At 34.3% G+C, this 18,432-nt stretch overlaps 1 protein-coding gene across 1 annotated transcript; it reads right to left on the bottom strand.

Moving 5' to 3' along the window:
* Positions 1-17: 17 nt before the first annotated feature.
* Positions 18-13,756, bottom strand: LOC129003412 (uncharacterized). Its single transcript, XM_054431704.1, has 12 exons — positions 13,646-13,756; positions 11,454-11,588; positions 10,790-10,840; positions 9,377-9,420; positions 8,140-8,251; positions 7,160-7,203; positions 4,214-4,280; positions 2,731-2,842; positions 1,742-1,886; positions 1,323-1,441; positions 601-687; positions 18-95 (listed from the first exon to the last, which is right to left on the bottom strand). Exons 2-12 carry the CDS (start codon positions 11,564-11,566, stop codon positions 18-20), a joined length of 972 nt encoding a protein of 323 aa, XP_054287679.1. The 5' UTR covers positions 11,567-11,588; positions 13,646-13,756.
* Positions 13,757-18,432: the final 4,676 nt, after the last annotated feature.

Genomic DNA, 18,432 nt, shown 5'->3' with positions numbered 1-18,432 from the left:
AATATTCCACAGACAAATTACGGTCTTAATTTATCATTACTACTCTTTTGCTTTAACTTTGGTGACTGACCACAAGTAAGGTAGGTTAGTTTGATCTGTAATGGGTTGTTTGGTTAAGTTCTTACAGCTTATTACAGGAAAAAGAAATCATAGCAAATTGTGCAGAACAAGTTCTTTTGCAAATACTTATTAAAATGGTGGTGTAGTGAATTAAGAGTCCTTGGAGCCTAGACGTTATATTATGTAACTCATAAAACAATTACATAAGTAGGGAGAACATTACTAATCTCACAGTGCACTAGTTATTTAAAATACAATTACTTTGGTAATTGAAAAAATATTGCATGATAAATAACAATAACCCTTTAACAGCTGTTTGAAATGATCCAAGATGGCTGCAAGGATCCTTATGGAATGGTAGTGTTGGCGTCACCTGGCTGGAAAATCCTGTTATTCAACTAAATCCTTAAAACCTCGGACTTTCTGCCCTTGTTGTATCCATAGATCATGATGCTATGTTCAGAATATCAAAATAATTAAATTTATTTACTCCCTAAAAGGCATGCTCTGCCATTGTAAATGTATAAATTGGTGACTTACTGGTTTTCCTACACAACTTTCTGAAGGAGAATTCTTCTCATATTCAGAGGGCTGAGAACAAGAGTCTCCTGCCATAAAGGTTTTTACCTAAAATCAAAATAAACTTTAATTTTTAAATAATAGTAGCATTGTTAATTTCACATCGATATAATAATTTATTAACGGAATTGATAACGTTCAACTTGTGTTCAACTGATTGACATTTGCTCACTAAGCTGACTCCATGAATTACCAGATATATTGATTCATTATGTATTTTTACAATTCTGCAACCGATTACATTTATAAAAAGTTAAAGTCATACAGTTTCCTTTATACAGTAGACTCTCTCTTATCCGGACACCTTTTAACCGGACATCGGTTTAACCGGACTACACTAGCCGTAAACGACATCTCTTTAACCGGACAAAATTTATCAGCATATTGGTTTAACCGGACTAGATCGGCAGGAGGTGGGCGGTGCTGAAACGACTGTTCTTGTGGGAAAGATTTGAGACCAGTGATCACGTGTCTTGAATCCCTGTGGCTATAAAGATGAATTATAATTTGTATATTAATTACAGTACATCTTCTGCAAAACGACGCCTTACTAATTTAGGACTAACTAAGGGTATAAAATTTGGTTTTGTATACAAAAAAGTATAAAACCACAGGTTTTACGAACCACAAAAACAAAACTTTATCTAACACAACCTAATTCTATCGCTAAGATTTGAACATACATCTTGCGTGTACTTGTGAGAGTCCCAGGTCAACTGTTGTGTCTGTGAAGACCAGGAGAGAACGTTCTTCTGTGATTGGGTGGAGATCGTTGGACTGACAGTAGTGGGTGCCTTCACACCTTTACAGAACAAGCCGCAAACTTGAATGTAATTGATTCATACATTATATCAGCTCTTACTACTATAAGTAAGTTCGGTGTTTGGCCCTTGACTGAGAGATTATTTCAATTTACATTGGTGTTTTTTAAAGGTATAGTATTTTTCTTACATTGGATTGAAGTTTATGAACGAAACTATTTAAATTATAACTAAGGCTAGTCAATTCAGGTTTTTTAATTTAGCCTAATAATAGGCACGAGTAACGTCCCTAATAAATGCAGTAGATTTTGATTTCAAGTGATGTAGATATTTTAACTTACCAGTAACCTCTTTTTGAGAGACCTCTGCCTTGACCTGGGTGGCAGAGGGTTCCTCTTCTATCCTGAGGCTGAACTCCTGAGAATCGTCGATAATTATAGTCTTCTCTGGAGTTGCCGATATTTCCAACACCGATAAGTCTTGATTCTGTGAATTTTCAACAACTTTGAAAAATACACAAAAAAAGGTTAACTTGTGGCATTATGCACAAAAGTTAACACAAGGTATGGATCGGCTTTAGATTAAGAATTAAAATTAATGTTGGTGAAATGAATACTCCGAGGTTATTTTTTAAAGCTTTTCAGTTTGGAGATAAAGATTAAACATGACACCAATAAGTATTCACACCTTATATATATATTATTGCTAGGCACTTCCGAGTTTAATTTTTGAGTTACATCACCACTGAGTTGTAAGGCACAGAGGAAACATTCAGTGGTACACTTAAGTGGTGACTAGCACTAGTTGCTGGTGTCTAGGGCAAAGTCCAACACCCCTTCGCCATCATTTACTATAACGCTCACGGTGGAGGAAGATCCTGTGAACAGTGCGATATGAATTTCCTCACAGTGCGCGTCACTCATGCTCTTCCTTGCTCGTCACAAGTATATTTCTGACACAACATACAAGAGCTGAAAGCACAGGGGTTTCCCATAAAAAGGTTTCCTCTGTACCTTGCTTCTACGTGACGTCAGCCAAGTAGTTGTGTAAGCCTCCAGATAACCTACATCCGAGGGTAACCTACCCTTACAAATATAAGTAACCAGATCAACTGTTGTGGAAAATCAAATTACGCTCCACCTTTGATAAAAAAAATTAGTTAAAACTATTACACCATGTAAAGTGTTAGTGCATCCTTGGTATCAACATAGGACAAAGCTTCGAATAAGAACTCAAAATATAATGACAAAACTGTGTATTTATTTAGTGAAATCAATAAACTGTTGCATTGAAATACTACATATTTGACAATTATAATATTATTTCTTACCTCCACTGAGTGATTGTCATCTGAAGAGATTTCAATCGGAATACTTCTTCTTGGTCTTTTCGGCGAAGGGGTGGAATCGTCAGATCGGCTTTTACGTTTTCTTGTTTCTTGTCTAGAAATCAAATTTATATAGTTAGACTTTGAAGACTACCACAACTGTACAAAAAGCTTAGATGACAAAGCACAATTATTAAAAACAATCACAGTGTTATCTATCTGGCCGTGTATGGCACCAGTTAAAACCACATTTACATGTATATCCCTAAAGCCAAAGACTTAAGACAAGGGGTAAAATATATAATGTTTAAAATACATACGCCTAAGTAAAAGTTTAAACAGAAAAATTGGTCCAGCATTACACTGTCAAATCTATGTCTCTAATAAATGCTGGTTTATCTGATTTAGTGAAGTAAAGCCAACCTGATGATGCACGTTGCTTTGACATGGCCACCAGTGGCGCATTGGAACACATATTGTATTTCGGCCAAAAGTAAATATGGGAACAAATTACCAAGGACGTACCAAGGAGTAAAATACCTATCGACCTCTGTGTGTCGACAAAGCCACTGGTCGATGTGCGCCACCTGTGACCACGTCCAGTACTATGCACAACCGCAAGTCAAATAAATCTTTATTCAGACATACAACAATGTGTACATGAATGTGTCTTAATCCTAAACTATAACTAATACTAAAACCATTTTCCTGATCCATTTTATTTTTTTATTTATTTTTTCATTTTTTTTACATATTTACATGTTATTTACATATTTGAACATAGTGCAGTAAATTCTTCAAAATTATAAAACTCTCCATTAATTACTCCAGCACATCACCGAGTTCTTGAGAAACCTACTACATAAAGCCTGCCAGGATGACTAGTCAATTGATGGTTTTGTCCCTAGAGTGCACAAGACACTGCTTTAGGCAATGACGAATCATAATGCCAAGATGTTTATGATTAGTGTTTTATTAGAGTAAGCTGTTAATTTTGGGTGATGTTAATGGTTACTTGAGATTTAAAACATTTATATTTTAACAACACAGTTTTGTGCTCTAATGAATAAAAGCATATAATTGAGGTTGTATTTTTTTATTCATTCTAATCTCTGGAGAAGTCCTACATCAGGTAAAAACACAAATACATATAAAAAACCAGTCACAAAATCCGTGAAATACTGTTCTATTGTTAAGTGTCCACTGGTGACGCACGTCACAGTTTTAGTATCACTGTATCACCAGCGGTAGACAATAGAGATTTGAAAAACTTAAAAAATTGGAAAGTTACAGAGCGAACGTGTGAAGGGCAATCAATTTGGCATTTACTTTATATGCCAAATTGAAGCCCCAATTAAAGCCCCCAGTCAGAAGACTGTCTGGAAACTGACCCTCTTTGAAATTCCAGGAGTAGTACCTACTCTATACAATGTTTAAGTAAACTTAGTGCTATGCTATAGTTTACCCTATAGGCTACGGTACTAACTTTGTCAATCTGTCATCTTCTTCTTTATCATCTTCAAACATATCATTTTGAGATTTACCTCCAAGACCTGAAAAAATATTAGCCAAATTAAAAAAAAACACAGTAAACACACAAAAGTACAGTAGCGGCGCATGCTTAAGATAATTGGTTGGGCTAATACTGGAGGCCGTGCTTACCAGGGGGTCTGGGGGTATGGAGCACACTGTATACATGATTTAAATTAATTTTTCTTAAAAATATTAGTAGTACCTATTTAAAAAGTCATATATTGTGATACTAATACACTAAACAAGCACAAAACATGGGGAGCAGCATAAGTCATTATCACAGCTGCACTACACATGAATCAGACTGACAGACAGTGACAACACAGTTAGATTAGTCCAAGTTAGGTTAGTCCAATTAGATTGGACTTCACTGAAATGAACTGACGACACTTGCCGCCAGGAACGGACTGAGTGAGTGAGTCTAGGGACAGTGTTCTCTTATTGGCTATCCCCACCGGGCATAGCCTTAGAGACGCTTTTTGTGACGCTCCTCTCGTATTGGCCGCTCGGGCGAGGGAAACCTTTGTGTTACGTGACCCTGCATTTACGCAATGGTATCGCTGAGGGCTAAAAAAGGTCAGCCCTACCTTCTTGGTACTTGGCGAGCACCTATAATGCCTTCAGGTTCATAGACTCACACGCTGTTTACAAGTTAATTCAGTGTTTTATTTTATTTTAATAACCTGTTTTTCTTTTTTTTATTATTGGTGGGGCTTAGACCCACCTGCCCTTATGGTATTGTCGCCACTGCAAAAATAGGAGTATAAAAATGATTTACTATGCAGCTTATATATGGGGAAAATAGGGATGGAGGTTCATGGCTACAACTACATTTACCAAGGAAAATACCCATACTATTGTAGGCGTAAGTAGGCAAAAATGCAAAAGGCAAGTACTTTAGAAAGCAGTCAGAAACTTCTCTACTTTCCCTGTCTGTAAGTCGCTTGAAGTTGAATCAACTATAACTTATATTGGAGATATTGTCAATGAATAATGAAATGTATAACAAAATTTAAAAGTTCAGAAACAATTTATTTTTAAAAAGTGATTAAAATAATTTATTATATACCTTTTTGAACTTTTAAATTTAGTTATACATTTATGCAGTTATACCTTCTTGAATCAACTACATCAAAGTTATACTTATATTTAACTAGGCCTAACTGTATAAATAAATTAATGGTATAAAATATTACATATCTTGTAAAATTTTTCTTCCAATCTGGATTCTCTTTTACTTTAACATTTGAAAAGAATACCTGATTCCTCCTTAAAACACCAATTTTGTTAAACATATTTAAGTGTTCAAAATGTAATTAAAGTATTTGTATTAAGGATGTATAAAAAAAAAATAGATATACAATATTAGAAATTATATTAAAAAAATATATTAGAATAAGAACTTTTTCAATAGTGGTTATATCTTGTACTTTTTTAGGATTAAGCATTATGATTTTGATCCAATGTAATGACGCCATTCGTGCACATGTTTGCAAAGTATCAATAAAGTTGATTTCATTTCATTTAATACAATCGGGTTCGAAAGCGTGACCACTCTATGTGAGCTATTTACCTCAATGCTGAATGACATTCATTGAGTTCATGACACACTAAGTAACACAGTAAAGTAAGTTAGTTAGTAATATACCAATATATTAATATTAATATCATATATATACAGGGTGATTTTTAATTGTCCCCCCCCCCCCCAACTTTTTTCTACATTTTTTCAAATATCAATCCCAGACCACTTCCAAACATTGTTGGGTAGTAAGTACTTCATTTTGACAAGGTGGTCATTTCCGGCCGCCATCTTGGATCCGCCATATTGGATGCAAAATATTTTTTTCAAATGTAATGGTGGGGTTGTGACCCATTATTTCGAACTAGATTTTTACCCTGATTACAATTCCGCAAACCGTTTTTAAAAATCTAGATTCATTCTTAAGTTATGAGGTCTTTTTAAAACTTTATTTTTAGCCCATTTTAACATTGTGCTTGTACAAACTAAGACCATAATCTCAAAATAGTGCTAGATAAAGATAAGTATACACTACCAGTCATTGCCAACCTATTTCCACTTGGTTATGAATGATGTATTTTTTCGGCCGCCATCTTGGATCCGCCATTTTGAATTGATAAATTATTTTTAATATAAAAGGGGTGTTGTGACCCATCATTTCGGATTACTTTTTTAAGCTGAACTCAATTCCATGGTCCATTTTTTATTTTCATATTTTAATTTTGAAATATTAACATTTTTAACAAAAATATTGCAATAATTCATAAATAAAACTTGATAACAAAAAATGGATTGCGGCATTGTGTTTAGCTTAAAAAAGTAGTTCAAAATTATGGGTCACAACACACCCTTCATATTTAAAATAATTTATCCCATTTCAAAATGGCGGATCCAAGATGGCGGCCGAAAAAAATGCATCAGTCATAAATAAGTGAAAATAGGTTTACAATAACTGGTAGTGTATACTTATCTTTATCTAGCACTATTTTGAGATTATGGCCTTAGCTTGTAAATGCACAATGTTAAAATGGGCTAAAAATACAGTTTTAAAAAGGCCTCATAACTTTAGAATGAATCTAGATTTTTAAAAACGGTTTGCGGCATTGTAATCAAGATAAAAATCTAGTTCGAAATAATGGGTCACAACCCCACCTTTATATTTGAAAAAAATATTTTGCATCCAATATGGCGGATCCAATATGGCGGATCCAAGATGGCGGCCGGAAATGACCACAATGTCAAAATGAAGTACTTACTACCCAACAATGTTTGGAAGTGGTTTGGGATTGATATTTGAAAAAATGTAGAAAAAATTTGGGGGGGGGGACAATTAAAACTCACCCTGTATATATAATATATATTAATTCATTTGCTTACCTTCGTCAGTAATTGAAGGATCTTGCTCTTGCACTGAACTTTCCCTGAAAAATAATCGGTATTAGAAAACAAAAACTGAAAGAATATACTTTCAATATAATTTATAACAATTTTTGTTAGTTTAAATCATCACTGTTATTTTGGCTTTTTATTCCCCTACCATCAGAGGAAACTTAAGAGCGATTTCACTGATTTCAGAGAAAGAAAGAAAACTTTGTGATGTGACCAGATGAAAAAGTACTGGGACAAAAAAACAACTCCTACTTCTCTGACTTGTGTGGTCCAATGTTGGGCTTAAAAATTAAAATGTATTTATAATAATCTACACAGAGTGTTTTTTTTACGCAATCGAATCAAATATTACTAGTACTGTGAGGCACTGTTTAGTGTGAAAACAGCTTTGTTGGTATCCCTGTTTTATTTACTTCATTGCCGATCAGCTGATATTCATTGTTGCATAGTCACCTATAAAGTTTAGTGTTATTGTAAAAAAGACTCAACATGGAGTTTTCACAAGCTCAAATGGAGTATGTATTGTAGGTTTAAGTTTTTTTTTGTTTACTACGGCTACGGTTTCCTTAAATGTTTTCAATAATAGTTGACTTTTTAGGTAGGCCTACTCGAATCAGGAAATGTATTTCAAAAACCAATGATTCACTTTTAACAAATTCTTCTAACTTTTTGAGCTTTGGGAATCACCATGTCGAGTCTCATTTACAATAAATTCCCAATAACACTAAAGCTCATGGTTAACTACGCAGCAAAGCATATCAGCTGATTGGCAATGAAGTATAGAAATCAGGGATACCGACATAACCTTGTTTTAAAATGTGGCTCACGGTACTTTTAATTTGGGTTGTGTTATAAAAAAACCCCAATACAAATACACACACATTGTACAAATACTCAGCAGCATAAAAAATTATTGAATAAAAAGTTTTAGTAATTAAATTAGTGTAGGTAGGGTAATTAGCACTTACAAACTTTGTCGTGGCAGTATGATTCTGGAATGGCTGTTCCCATTATTCTCCCCGGAAGTATTTGCTTCAAGAGAACTGTTTACGGTCTTATCAGCAGGTTTGACGTCTGAAACTTCAGGAAAACAATGATCTTAAAAACAGTAATTGTTTTTGTGGAACTAAAACTAATTGCACCTGCAAATAGCTACGATGCTTTATTTTCTATTATCTCTCCAATTCCCTCCCGCTATAACATTGTGTCGCAAAACAAAAAATAAGCATCATCAGTGTTTTTGAAAAATTGTCTTTACAATGAATTCAAACAATTTTATTTTGGGGGGAAAACTTTTCTAAAATACCTTTACGAGGAGGTATATTGACAGCAGTAAAATATTTGAGTACTAAAACTTAACAAATTATAAGATGGCAAATAATCGGCACAATTATAACACTAGATTTCATACAGATTTTCAATATCCTATACACAGATTAAATCTTGTGGAAAGGACACCTTATATGGGTAAAAGATTTTTTAACAATTTGCCTGGGTACTACAAACCTATAATAGGATTAGTATCTTTTAAAGAAAAATTTTTGAATTTTTGTTGGAAAAGAATTATTATAGTATAGATCAGTTTCTCGAAGACAAATCAATGTAAATTGTTTGTTTTGTGACTTTGAAATATAGTATATGGTTTCTGATTTAAAAGGCTGAGGCAGAGGAAAAGAATTCAAGGAAGTGCAAAATTTCTGATTGGAATTTACTTTTTAATAGAGAAGCTCTTAAATAAATTGAAGTGTATCAGTTATCAGTGTTTGTATATGGATCAGTGCTCTGCAGAATTTGTTACTTTGTGTTTATGCTTGCAAAAATAGTTTTTGTCATGTTGATCGTCAGATGAATCAGCCTTAAACGAGTTTGGGCGTTGTGCGCTGTACATCACAAAAACATGTGGCACACAGCAAATATCAAAGATAACAAAATTTGTTGTACTACTTTAAAGTTCACTGCCGCACTGACAAGTTTTATTTGAACTGAAAAACATTACTCGAGGGAGGTATAAACTACTTTTTAGAGAGTGATAAATAATTGCTTTTCTTTACTTTCCCGGTAACAAAAACTAAAGCTACACAAAAATTGTAAATTAAAAAGGACAAATGTTACATTGCAAGTAAAATCTAATTACCTAATAATACATTTAAAACTAACTGTCTAGCTTTATCCAAAGTACCGTAGGTATGAAGCAAATTGTTTTACCTTCGACAGCTTTTTCTGTTGGAATTTCCCAGAACTCATTTTCACTGAAACAAAATATACATTTATTATAGATCGTACAGGATTCAAATCCATCAGTGTATGGAATTGGCTTATGAATTTCTTAAACAGAAACCACGTTGAAACTCCAAGTAAATATTAATTACCGGTAGATAGTTTTTAAATTTCACTACATCCGAGAAGGATAAAAAAAGGATAGTTGGACAAAACAGAATACGCATGTGGTCCAACTATTACTACGATTACGCAGATGACAACAGAAATGGTTCCCCGCTGTCAATAACCTACATCATTCTCTATTGGCCACACATTAAGGCTGTAAGTTTATGCAAAGTTTTATTACTTAAGTATTGGCTCAGTTTTCTGAAAACTTTCAATTTAACAAGTATTTTTACATCATACAATATACACAAGTCTGTCAAACAGATTTTATTTAGTTATTATTAAAAACATATTTAAATGTTCTTGGTGCTCAGTTGATTTTGGCTAGCCTATTTTGCATCGAAACAAATATTGAACGTACCAATAGTATCCTACTGTTTTTAAAGAAAAAATGCATATTACTTTGTCTGAAACAGAGAAAATTAAACCTATGAGAAAAAAAGAATGAATGGACACAAACATTATGTAAAACACATAGCCCAACGTGCCCAATCCCACAACCTGGAATTTGACACCTGTTTCACCACCCAAGCTTTGAAATCATTTCCAAAGAACCAATGCAACAGCTCTATGCTTAGGAGATGGGAATTTTAGCCTACAAACGTGTTATCAACTGCACCTAACCTAAATGTTAGATAAAACCCTTCCCCTACCCCTAACCCACAGGACTAACTGTAACTTTAAAGTAAACCCGAATTACTATTGATTATATATTATGTAGGCCCTATAGATGTAAAATACCAACAAATTTGGACTAGTTTTGTTATTTAGTGATTAGAAAGTGATATGTTGGTAAGACTGATTTGGTTAAATCAAATAGTGCCAGTTGTGTAACTGCTATTCAACTTCTTTCTTCTGAAAAAGCCCAAGGGCGAAATATAAAGTTGGTTGTGTTGTGAACTTTATTTGTATTCATGACTACCTGGAACTCTTTTCTAAGGTAGACCTCAGTTAGTTGCGTATCCACTCATTAGGTATCCCTAAATATATTTCATAAATTTTTGTATTTTTAAGGGTAATATTAATATTCTTAGAGGTCTAAACAAGCTTGGAAATAATATATATATATACCCAGCTAGAATAGGACCAGAAAAATATGTAGGCCTATAGGGGCTACATAGAAAGCACAAGCATACAAAGTACAAAACATAACGGAAAAAACACTTTGACACAAAAGGAGGTGCACTAACACAAAAACTACGTGGGTGCGGATTTTTAGGTAGATTAACTTACGGTTTTGATGAAATAATCAGACTTTTGTCTACCCTCAGGACCATGACATGGCTGCAATGTAAAGTGATTGTTTAACTTTTGATATAATTAGATACCATGTCACACAAGGCCACGTAGAGGAGTGTGACAGCTGGTAGGCAACAAGTTAAGGAAATTCTTACAGCTGTTAGTTAATAGCCCATGCAGCCAATGGAAAATAAGGGACCTACAGTTTTTGGACTCCGAACCACAATTTTCCCTTGTAATCAACGAAATGGTCTAATTATCAGGATAGTACTGCGGATAGTCGTAGTACTCACTAGTGTGGAAGTTAATCCACACCAGGGAGTATCGCATCCACAGTGCATGCCTATAAATATCCACAATTTGGACATCACATTTAGATCTTATTTATTTATTTATCTGTTTAATTTTTAATCTAACTAAGGATGGTTTGGGCGGACACCTATGTATTACTAACATATTCACACAACTTTCTCCATATTAAACAATTTAGCTTACATATTATTTTTGCACTGTTTGCTTTTCAGATGTTACTAAAGGGGTTTCTTGATTTATTAAAGTTTTGTAAGTTTAGGTAACTTACACATTGTCACACATTCTTCAAACAAATTTATTGAATAGGTCTATTTAGGCAACATGTTAGTAGGTACTGTAGGCCTACCTCTGTTGACTCATGAGAGTTTCACAAGAGCTCTGAGATTCAGGGATTTGCGATTCTGGGATTTCTACTCCTTCCATTTCCTCGGGTTTAAATTCTTCATTGTGATCACTCATTGTGACTGAACCAGCATTGAACCTGTATTCAAAATAGTCATTAAGCATTAGACAAGGGAAAACATAACTTAAGTAATTTTATCGCTGATCTAAGATTCCCACGGCCTTTTTTAGTAAACAAAATGCGGGTACAGTTCCGCAGAAAAACTGTGATGAATTAATTATTGAATGAAATGTTCATGCCATGTATATCATTAAAGAATGCCCATGATACAATGTTTATGTTGTGTAAAAGGAAATGCAAATGGGTAGGGATCTTGGTCAGACAGCTTATCTTTTCTTTGTTTTGTTCAAGAAAAGGCTATAGGCCTACCCAGGCCACAATTTTGAACTAAAGAATAAAGAAGATAGCAGCTAGCTTATCTAAGAAGAAATAGGTACAGCTAGGCATTAGAACACACAGAAGACATGTAACAACGCAATATTTTCTCCCCTAAGGGACCCAGTGGCGTAACTAGTCTGACTGCGTCCCAATGCAAGTCCCTGTGCCCCCCTTTTCGTAGGCTCATTCTACCCCTCCCCCCTAATAAACTCCAACGAAATTAAATCAGCAGCCTTACTCACGTTTTGGTGGACTTCTGAATTTTGGTTACCAGAAGAAAAAAATTAAAAACTCTCTTCTGACTTAAATATTTTACACCCACAATCACATTCAATCTCACCAACACCATCGTCGCGGATTGACTTTTGGAAGTATCAGCAAAATCCAGTTTTAATTTTTTTTACTTATCAATCTTTGGTAGTTTACTCACTTTTTTACCTTCTTGTTAGCGAATTTCCCTGTAGAGAATTAGCTATTACCGTAGGTTGCATGATAAGACCTAGGTCCGGGTCCGATTTAGGCCTACTTTTTTATTTTGATGTCCTGAGAGACCAAAAACACCATTTGTTCAAATCCTTATACATGTAGGCCTATAGACCTATACAGTAGAACCCCGGTTAACCAAAATAAAGGGGGGGAGCCGTTTCGGTAACCAATTTTTCGGTTAACCTGTCATATAGGCTATGCTAAAAATAGTCTATTTATTACCACTGTGTGTAGGAAAGTTTAATTTAAAACAATTTTATAAAACTATTGTGTTTTATTTCAGCTACAGAAAGGTTTTTAAGGGGTTAGATAATACCCTACATTAAACTAAACAACTGAAGTTACTGAAGCATTTTGCATTACATATTATAGGCTTACCGGTACTTTTAGCCCTGTAGGCTAAGAATTAGGGAAAACTTTTGGGAACATTCCTTTACTTTCGTGGCAATTAAAAATGTGAATTTAAGTTAACTTAAGGGTTAGTTTTTTTTTTTTTAATTCAGCGGCCATTTTCCAACATTTGTGGTGAACATTTAAGTTAAAATTTTTTTTTATAGAAAACCCTGAGATTCTTATAGAAAAAAGACCATGAAATAACTTACACAGTTTTCCACTTTTCAAGTTTGCTGCTATTTTGGAAAATGGGCGCCATTTTTCAAATAAGTTAGAATCAATATATTTTTTACGTACGGTAACTTAACTTATTTTATAGTCTTTTTGGAATGTAGATGCAATATTAAGACTTATTTATGCCTACTCTTCGCATTTTCGCTACCAAACCTAATCGTTTAGGAGCTACATGATGCAAAATGTACACCAGAAGTCATTTTTTCATAGGCTGTAACTCCTAAATGAGTGGCGTTATGAAAAAAAAAATGTCAAGAATTAAAAAAAGTGGCCATTGGGCTATTAAACATGTGTCTAAGGAATAAGTCGGCCTTAGTCACAAGGCTGAGAATCAAAAGGTATAATGGGCTAGGCCTAGTTAAGAATTAGAGAAATGTATAGGACTAGGCCTAGGCCTATTTATAAAACTTAAGCTAATGGTCAATCTTCAAGTCCTAGTATCTAACTTAGTGGTGGAATAGCTCAGCTAGTCCTACTCATTCTTTGAATTATCTAAACTCTACACAACAATTCCACCGATATCCGTTAGGCTGAGCTATTAAGTTGAGTTGACTTAGCCTTCTTGGACAACTACAACACGTTACATTTAAGTTAATCAAAGTTTGTCGGCAAGACTAGGCTAAGTTTCAAGAGCGATAACTTACAGTAAAACTGAGTTTCTCAAGAAGTTAGGTCCCTGTCCTGTAGAAAAAAATCACAGAACTCTTAAACATTTACGTTTGAATTAATTTAAGCTACAGAACCTTATGGCATAAACAAACACAGACTTAAAAGTTGGGTTAGGAGGTTGGAGAATAATAGAATTATTGCGAAGCAACAAATTGATAGAGCAGTGATGAAAGTCTCGAGAGCTGCCGCGCTGCCGGGTCGGTACGGTGGTAAACTTGTTTGTTGTTTGTTGAACTTAAACCAGAACAACAGAACAGAACGGAACACCAAACTTGACTCGATTCGACAAGTAGACAAGACAAGAGTTAACAGCCACGGCCTGATTGATCACTTATTGCAAACGAAAAAAACTGGCTACTAAAAAGAAGAACTAAATTTTCTAGATAACGTAAGCAATCTGTCGTCTGTTTTGTTTCGCAGTTTAGCTCTTCGTCTTCTCCAGTTCCGCTTCCGCTTCAGTCCACTATATAGCTGTTTGATTAGACCTAGCTTAGCTTTCTTTACCATTTTATTCTTGGAACGTTTTTAAAAGAAATTCTTAATGATTGTGGTAAATTAAATTAATTGTATTAATAATGTGTCTGGTAGGAAATGAAAAAAAAATTGAAAAGATTTTGGTCTTTGCTGTGAAATAGACTTAACTGTCTATTAAAAAAAATCAAGAAACATGACAATGATAGTAATTTATAATGGCAATGGTGAAATAATTTTGTTTACTTTTTGCTGTAATATTTTAATTTTTTGTATAAATTAATAAACATTTTCTATGAATGTCCAGTTTGGTTTAATGTTCAGCCATAAATTTAATTAACCCGAAAGTTGAGCTAGGCCTGATGTACCCTTCCTGTCCTAATGTGGTTTTATGTCAAACGCTCGTTCATTTTCAAGATGAGCTCATTCCTCGTTCGCTTTTCTCACTTGAATTCAGGTTTTGCTCGTTCGCTACGCTAACTTGCCTCCAGGTTGAAGTTTGTTCGCTACGCTCACTCACCTTATGGTTGCAAATTAGATGTTGTCATCAATAAAAAAATATAAAACAACAGCGCTGCGCCCTTTTGGTAAACCTCTATTCACTTTTTAATGCTATTGAACATCACAGAATCAAATTGTTTATGATTGAACCGGAACCACCTGTTAAGATTCTTTAATTCCATTTAAATATGTACTCATAATGTTAACATGGGAAACTCCAGAGCCACTGGGGCGTAGCCCTTTTGACGGATCTGCACCAAACTTCACACAAACCATCCTTGAATAATGCTTAATATTGCCTGAAAGTTTCATAACAATCTGTCGAGCGGTTTGGGAGCCCATAACGTTCAAATATACAAACTTCCTCTTTTATAAATATAGATGTAGAAGATGTAGCAGACGAGAGGCCGCAGTCACCCAACGGGTGGGTAGATCCTTGTTAGTCAGTCGTGACGTCATCGACCATCGTCGATGCGATGCAATTACCGTACTGGTATCGCATAGCTCCACAAGTCAAAATAGTCGATAATCGAATACCCCTAATTTACGTACTAGAGAAACGCATCCTTCTCAAATCTATCTTTCTCGAATCTTGATTCTCGTTCTTTGGTTCTTTCTCTTTCTTTGTTTAGTTGGATTGGATGTATGATGTATGTCGACAAGCGTAACGAAAGAAAATTTGTTAATCTTGTTTTCAGATACTATAACTTACTAGTTTGTTTAATTGTCACTTAACTTACGAGATGTTGTTTTCTAGATAGTTTCACTTAAATTATACATTTTTATATTTACTTATATGACTTAAGTACCTATTAACTTAACTTGGGCCTAGGCCTATTAGAGGAATGGAGGTGACAGAAGATAATAATGATGGTGATCAAGTGGAATCGAAATTACACTTTTGTTAATAAAGCTGGGTTTTCCTAGACGCGGAGTCGGCCAGCGGAGAGAGGAACGCGGAGAGCGGAATTGAAATTAACATGGCATTCCGCTCCGCTGCTAGGAAAACAGTAACATTAAATTACCTAAGACAAGCTGAGTCCGCTCTCCGCGTTCCTCTCTCCGCTGGCCGACTCCGCGCCTAGGAAAACCCGACTTAACTAATGTTTTTACCTTGGTGAATTCTGAATTTCCATAGGCTGGCCATATTGGGAATATGATATAGAATCTAATAAGTCTATGTTAATAGATTCGGAAGCTTTAAGCTAGCTGGGCTTCAGAAGTTGTTAACACTGCTTTGAGTTTATAGGCCAGGCCTAAACTGTGTAAATTATTAGAGGTTGGATCTTCATTTCTATTTTGATGATCATGCCTTTGAATTATAAAGGGGTTTATTACCAAAATAATAGGACCTAGGACTTGCAAAGTAGTCTAGATAGCCTATGACATCCTCTTGATGTTCAATTAGGCTATGCCTGATATGATATTTTAGCCTACGTCTAAAATTAAGCATTTGAAATGCCCAAAAACTTAATAGTTACCGGTAATAGTTTTATAAGCACAACTTAAGTTTCATAAATCTTAAGCTAAGACCAAACACAAAATACCCATATTAAATTAATATACTAGGGGTAACAAATGAGAACAAAATACATTTTAATAACTTAAATAGGCCTACATTGTTGAATGAAAATCAGTAAAACAAAGTCCAATCTTGTTAAAAGATCCCGAAATAAAGATCCATAAATAACCAAGGTAGTTAGTGGGCACGTGCGGATTTTGGCCAGGTTATGTAGAGCTTTAAGTCTTTCTTGTTTATTATATCTTTTACTTTTGGTCACAAAAGCCACGTCCAACTTGGTTTAAGCTCCTTATTTCCGATCCGATAATACAATTAGATTTGCATATGAGCGGTAAATTTAAATTACAGACCGTTCTATAAGTTTAAAAGGTTTTTCTACTGTGACTATCAGATTCATATTCATAAAAACGTAGAGAAACAACCTGAACCTAACAAACAACCATGATGATAAACGAATTCGACGCGAACAACGATCAAATATCGATAGACGATATGTCGAAGTGACTATGTTGCAAAACAACATCGACTTCTCGAATCGAACGAATCAACGATGACGTCACGACTGACTAACAAGGATGGGAAAATCTGCCCACCCATCCAACGAAGGTTCTTCTTTTTCAGTGGCCTTTTTCAGTTTTTTTCGTTTGCAATAAGTGATCTGTCATGCTAACAGCTGTTTTTGTTTGGAAGCAGCTAATGGCATTTGTGTATATTTACGAAACTGCAATACTCTGTGGATCTTCTCATTGATTGGTTCTACAAGTGGAAATTTCGCCTAAATTCAACTAAATGTGAAACAAAAATATTTTCCTTGAAAAAACATACATTGCCACATGAAATTCAAATATATGGTAACTTTCTACCTTGGAACCCTGATGACCAGGCCATAAAATATCTTGGAGTATGGCTGGACAAAAAACTTAACTGGAACTACCACGTTAATCAAAAACTGTCCCAAGGTTATGCACGCCTTGCAAAGCTTTTCCCTTTAATCAATAGGAAATCTACTCTGAAGCCAGCTTGTACAGTTCTAATCTACAAATCAATAATTCGGCCCTTGATTACATATGCATCTCCTATCTGGGGATTAGCTATATCAAAAAACAAACTCTTCAAAATTCAAGTGATTCAAAACAAAATTCTAAGAATAGCGGTGAATGCTCCCTGGTTTGTTAGAAACAGGCATATACATGAAGAACTAGGAGTGGAGTCTATCTCGGCCTTTATTGAAAAAACCACCTCAAAATTTCTAAAATCTTTAAACGATGTTCCTGGTGCATTAACTTTTCATCTTGGTGAAGCAACTGAGAACAGGAGGCTACGTCGAAGGCTCCCTCAAGATCTATTGGATGAATGAAGCCTAAAGACGATTAAATTATTCTCTAAATTAATTATGTTACAGGGTGTACCAGGTTTGGGCGAACCCACGATGTTATTATAGTTAATTTCTTTTTAATTTTGTTAACACTTCTGTGTATAATGTCTACATTGAACCAGAAATAAATGCTGTAAAAAAAAAAAAACGAAAGATTGGTTATGGACTATGACAATATTGACTCCGTTTAAAAATGTACAGATATAGATTTTAATTAATATTGTTTCGGTTTTCAATTCTGTATGTTTTATTTTCAATATTTTATTAAATTTATGTTCATAAATTTAAATTTAAATCAATAAAGTGCGAATTAATGAGCTGATGTCACCTGTCTGCCATGTTATCTTATGCACGATTTTTATTTCAGCTGCAGTTTTTTACAACGGACAAAATGAGAGTTTAAAAATTAGAAATTAAAAAAAAATTATCATAGGCCTAAAACTAAAATAAAATATATAATTAATTAATTTTTTAATCAAGCTGTCATAACCTAACCTAACTAACCAAACTTGCTGACAATGACAAAATTGAATGAAGGTTTACTAATAGAAAAAAATAGTTCTGTTCATAAAATAAAACTATAAATGCCTCAAATTAAATTTTATATTTTTTAATTATAAAATTAAACTGTCATAACCTAACCAAACTTGCTGATAATGAAAAAAATTGAATGAATGTTTACTAATCGAAAAAATAGTTCTGTTCATAAAATAAAACTATAAATAGCTCAAATTCAATTTTATAAGGTTTTAATTATAAAATTTAACTGTTATAACCTAACAAAACTAACCAAACTTGCTGATAATGCAAAAATCTTAGACAAAAAGTTTGTGCACCCGATGGGTTTCGAACCTGGTACCCTAAGTAACGTAGCCCGGCACGCTATCCATTAG

The sequence above is a fragment of the Macrosteles quadrilineatus genome, unplaced genomic scaffold (assembly GCF_028750875.1).
Source record: "Macrosteles quadrilineatus isolate MER2022 unplaced genomic scaffold, UCM_ALF_1.0 Scaffold_9__3_contigs__length_116548681, whole genome shotgun sequence".
Classification (NCBI taxonomy): domain Eukaryota; kingdom Metazoa; phylum Arthropoda; class Insecta; order Hemiptera; family Cicadellidae; genus Macrosteles; species Macrosteles quadrilineatus.
Note: the sequence above shows the minus strand (reverse complement) of the source record. Positions and strands in the feature narration are given on the sequence as shown.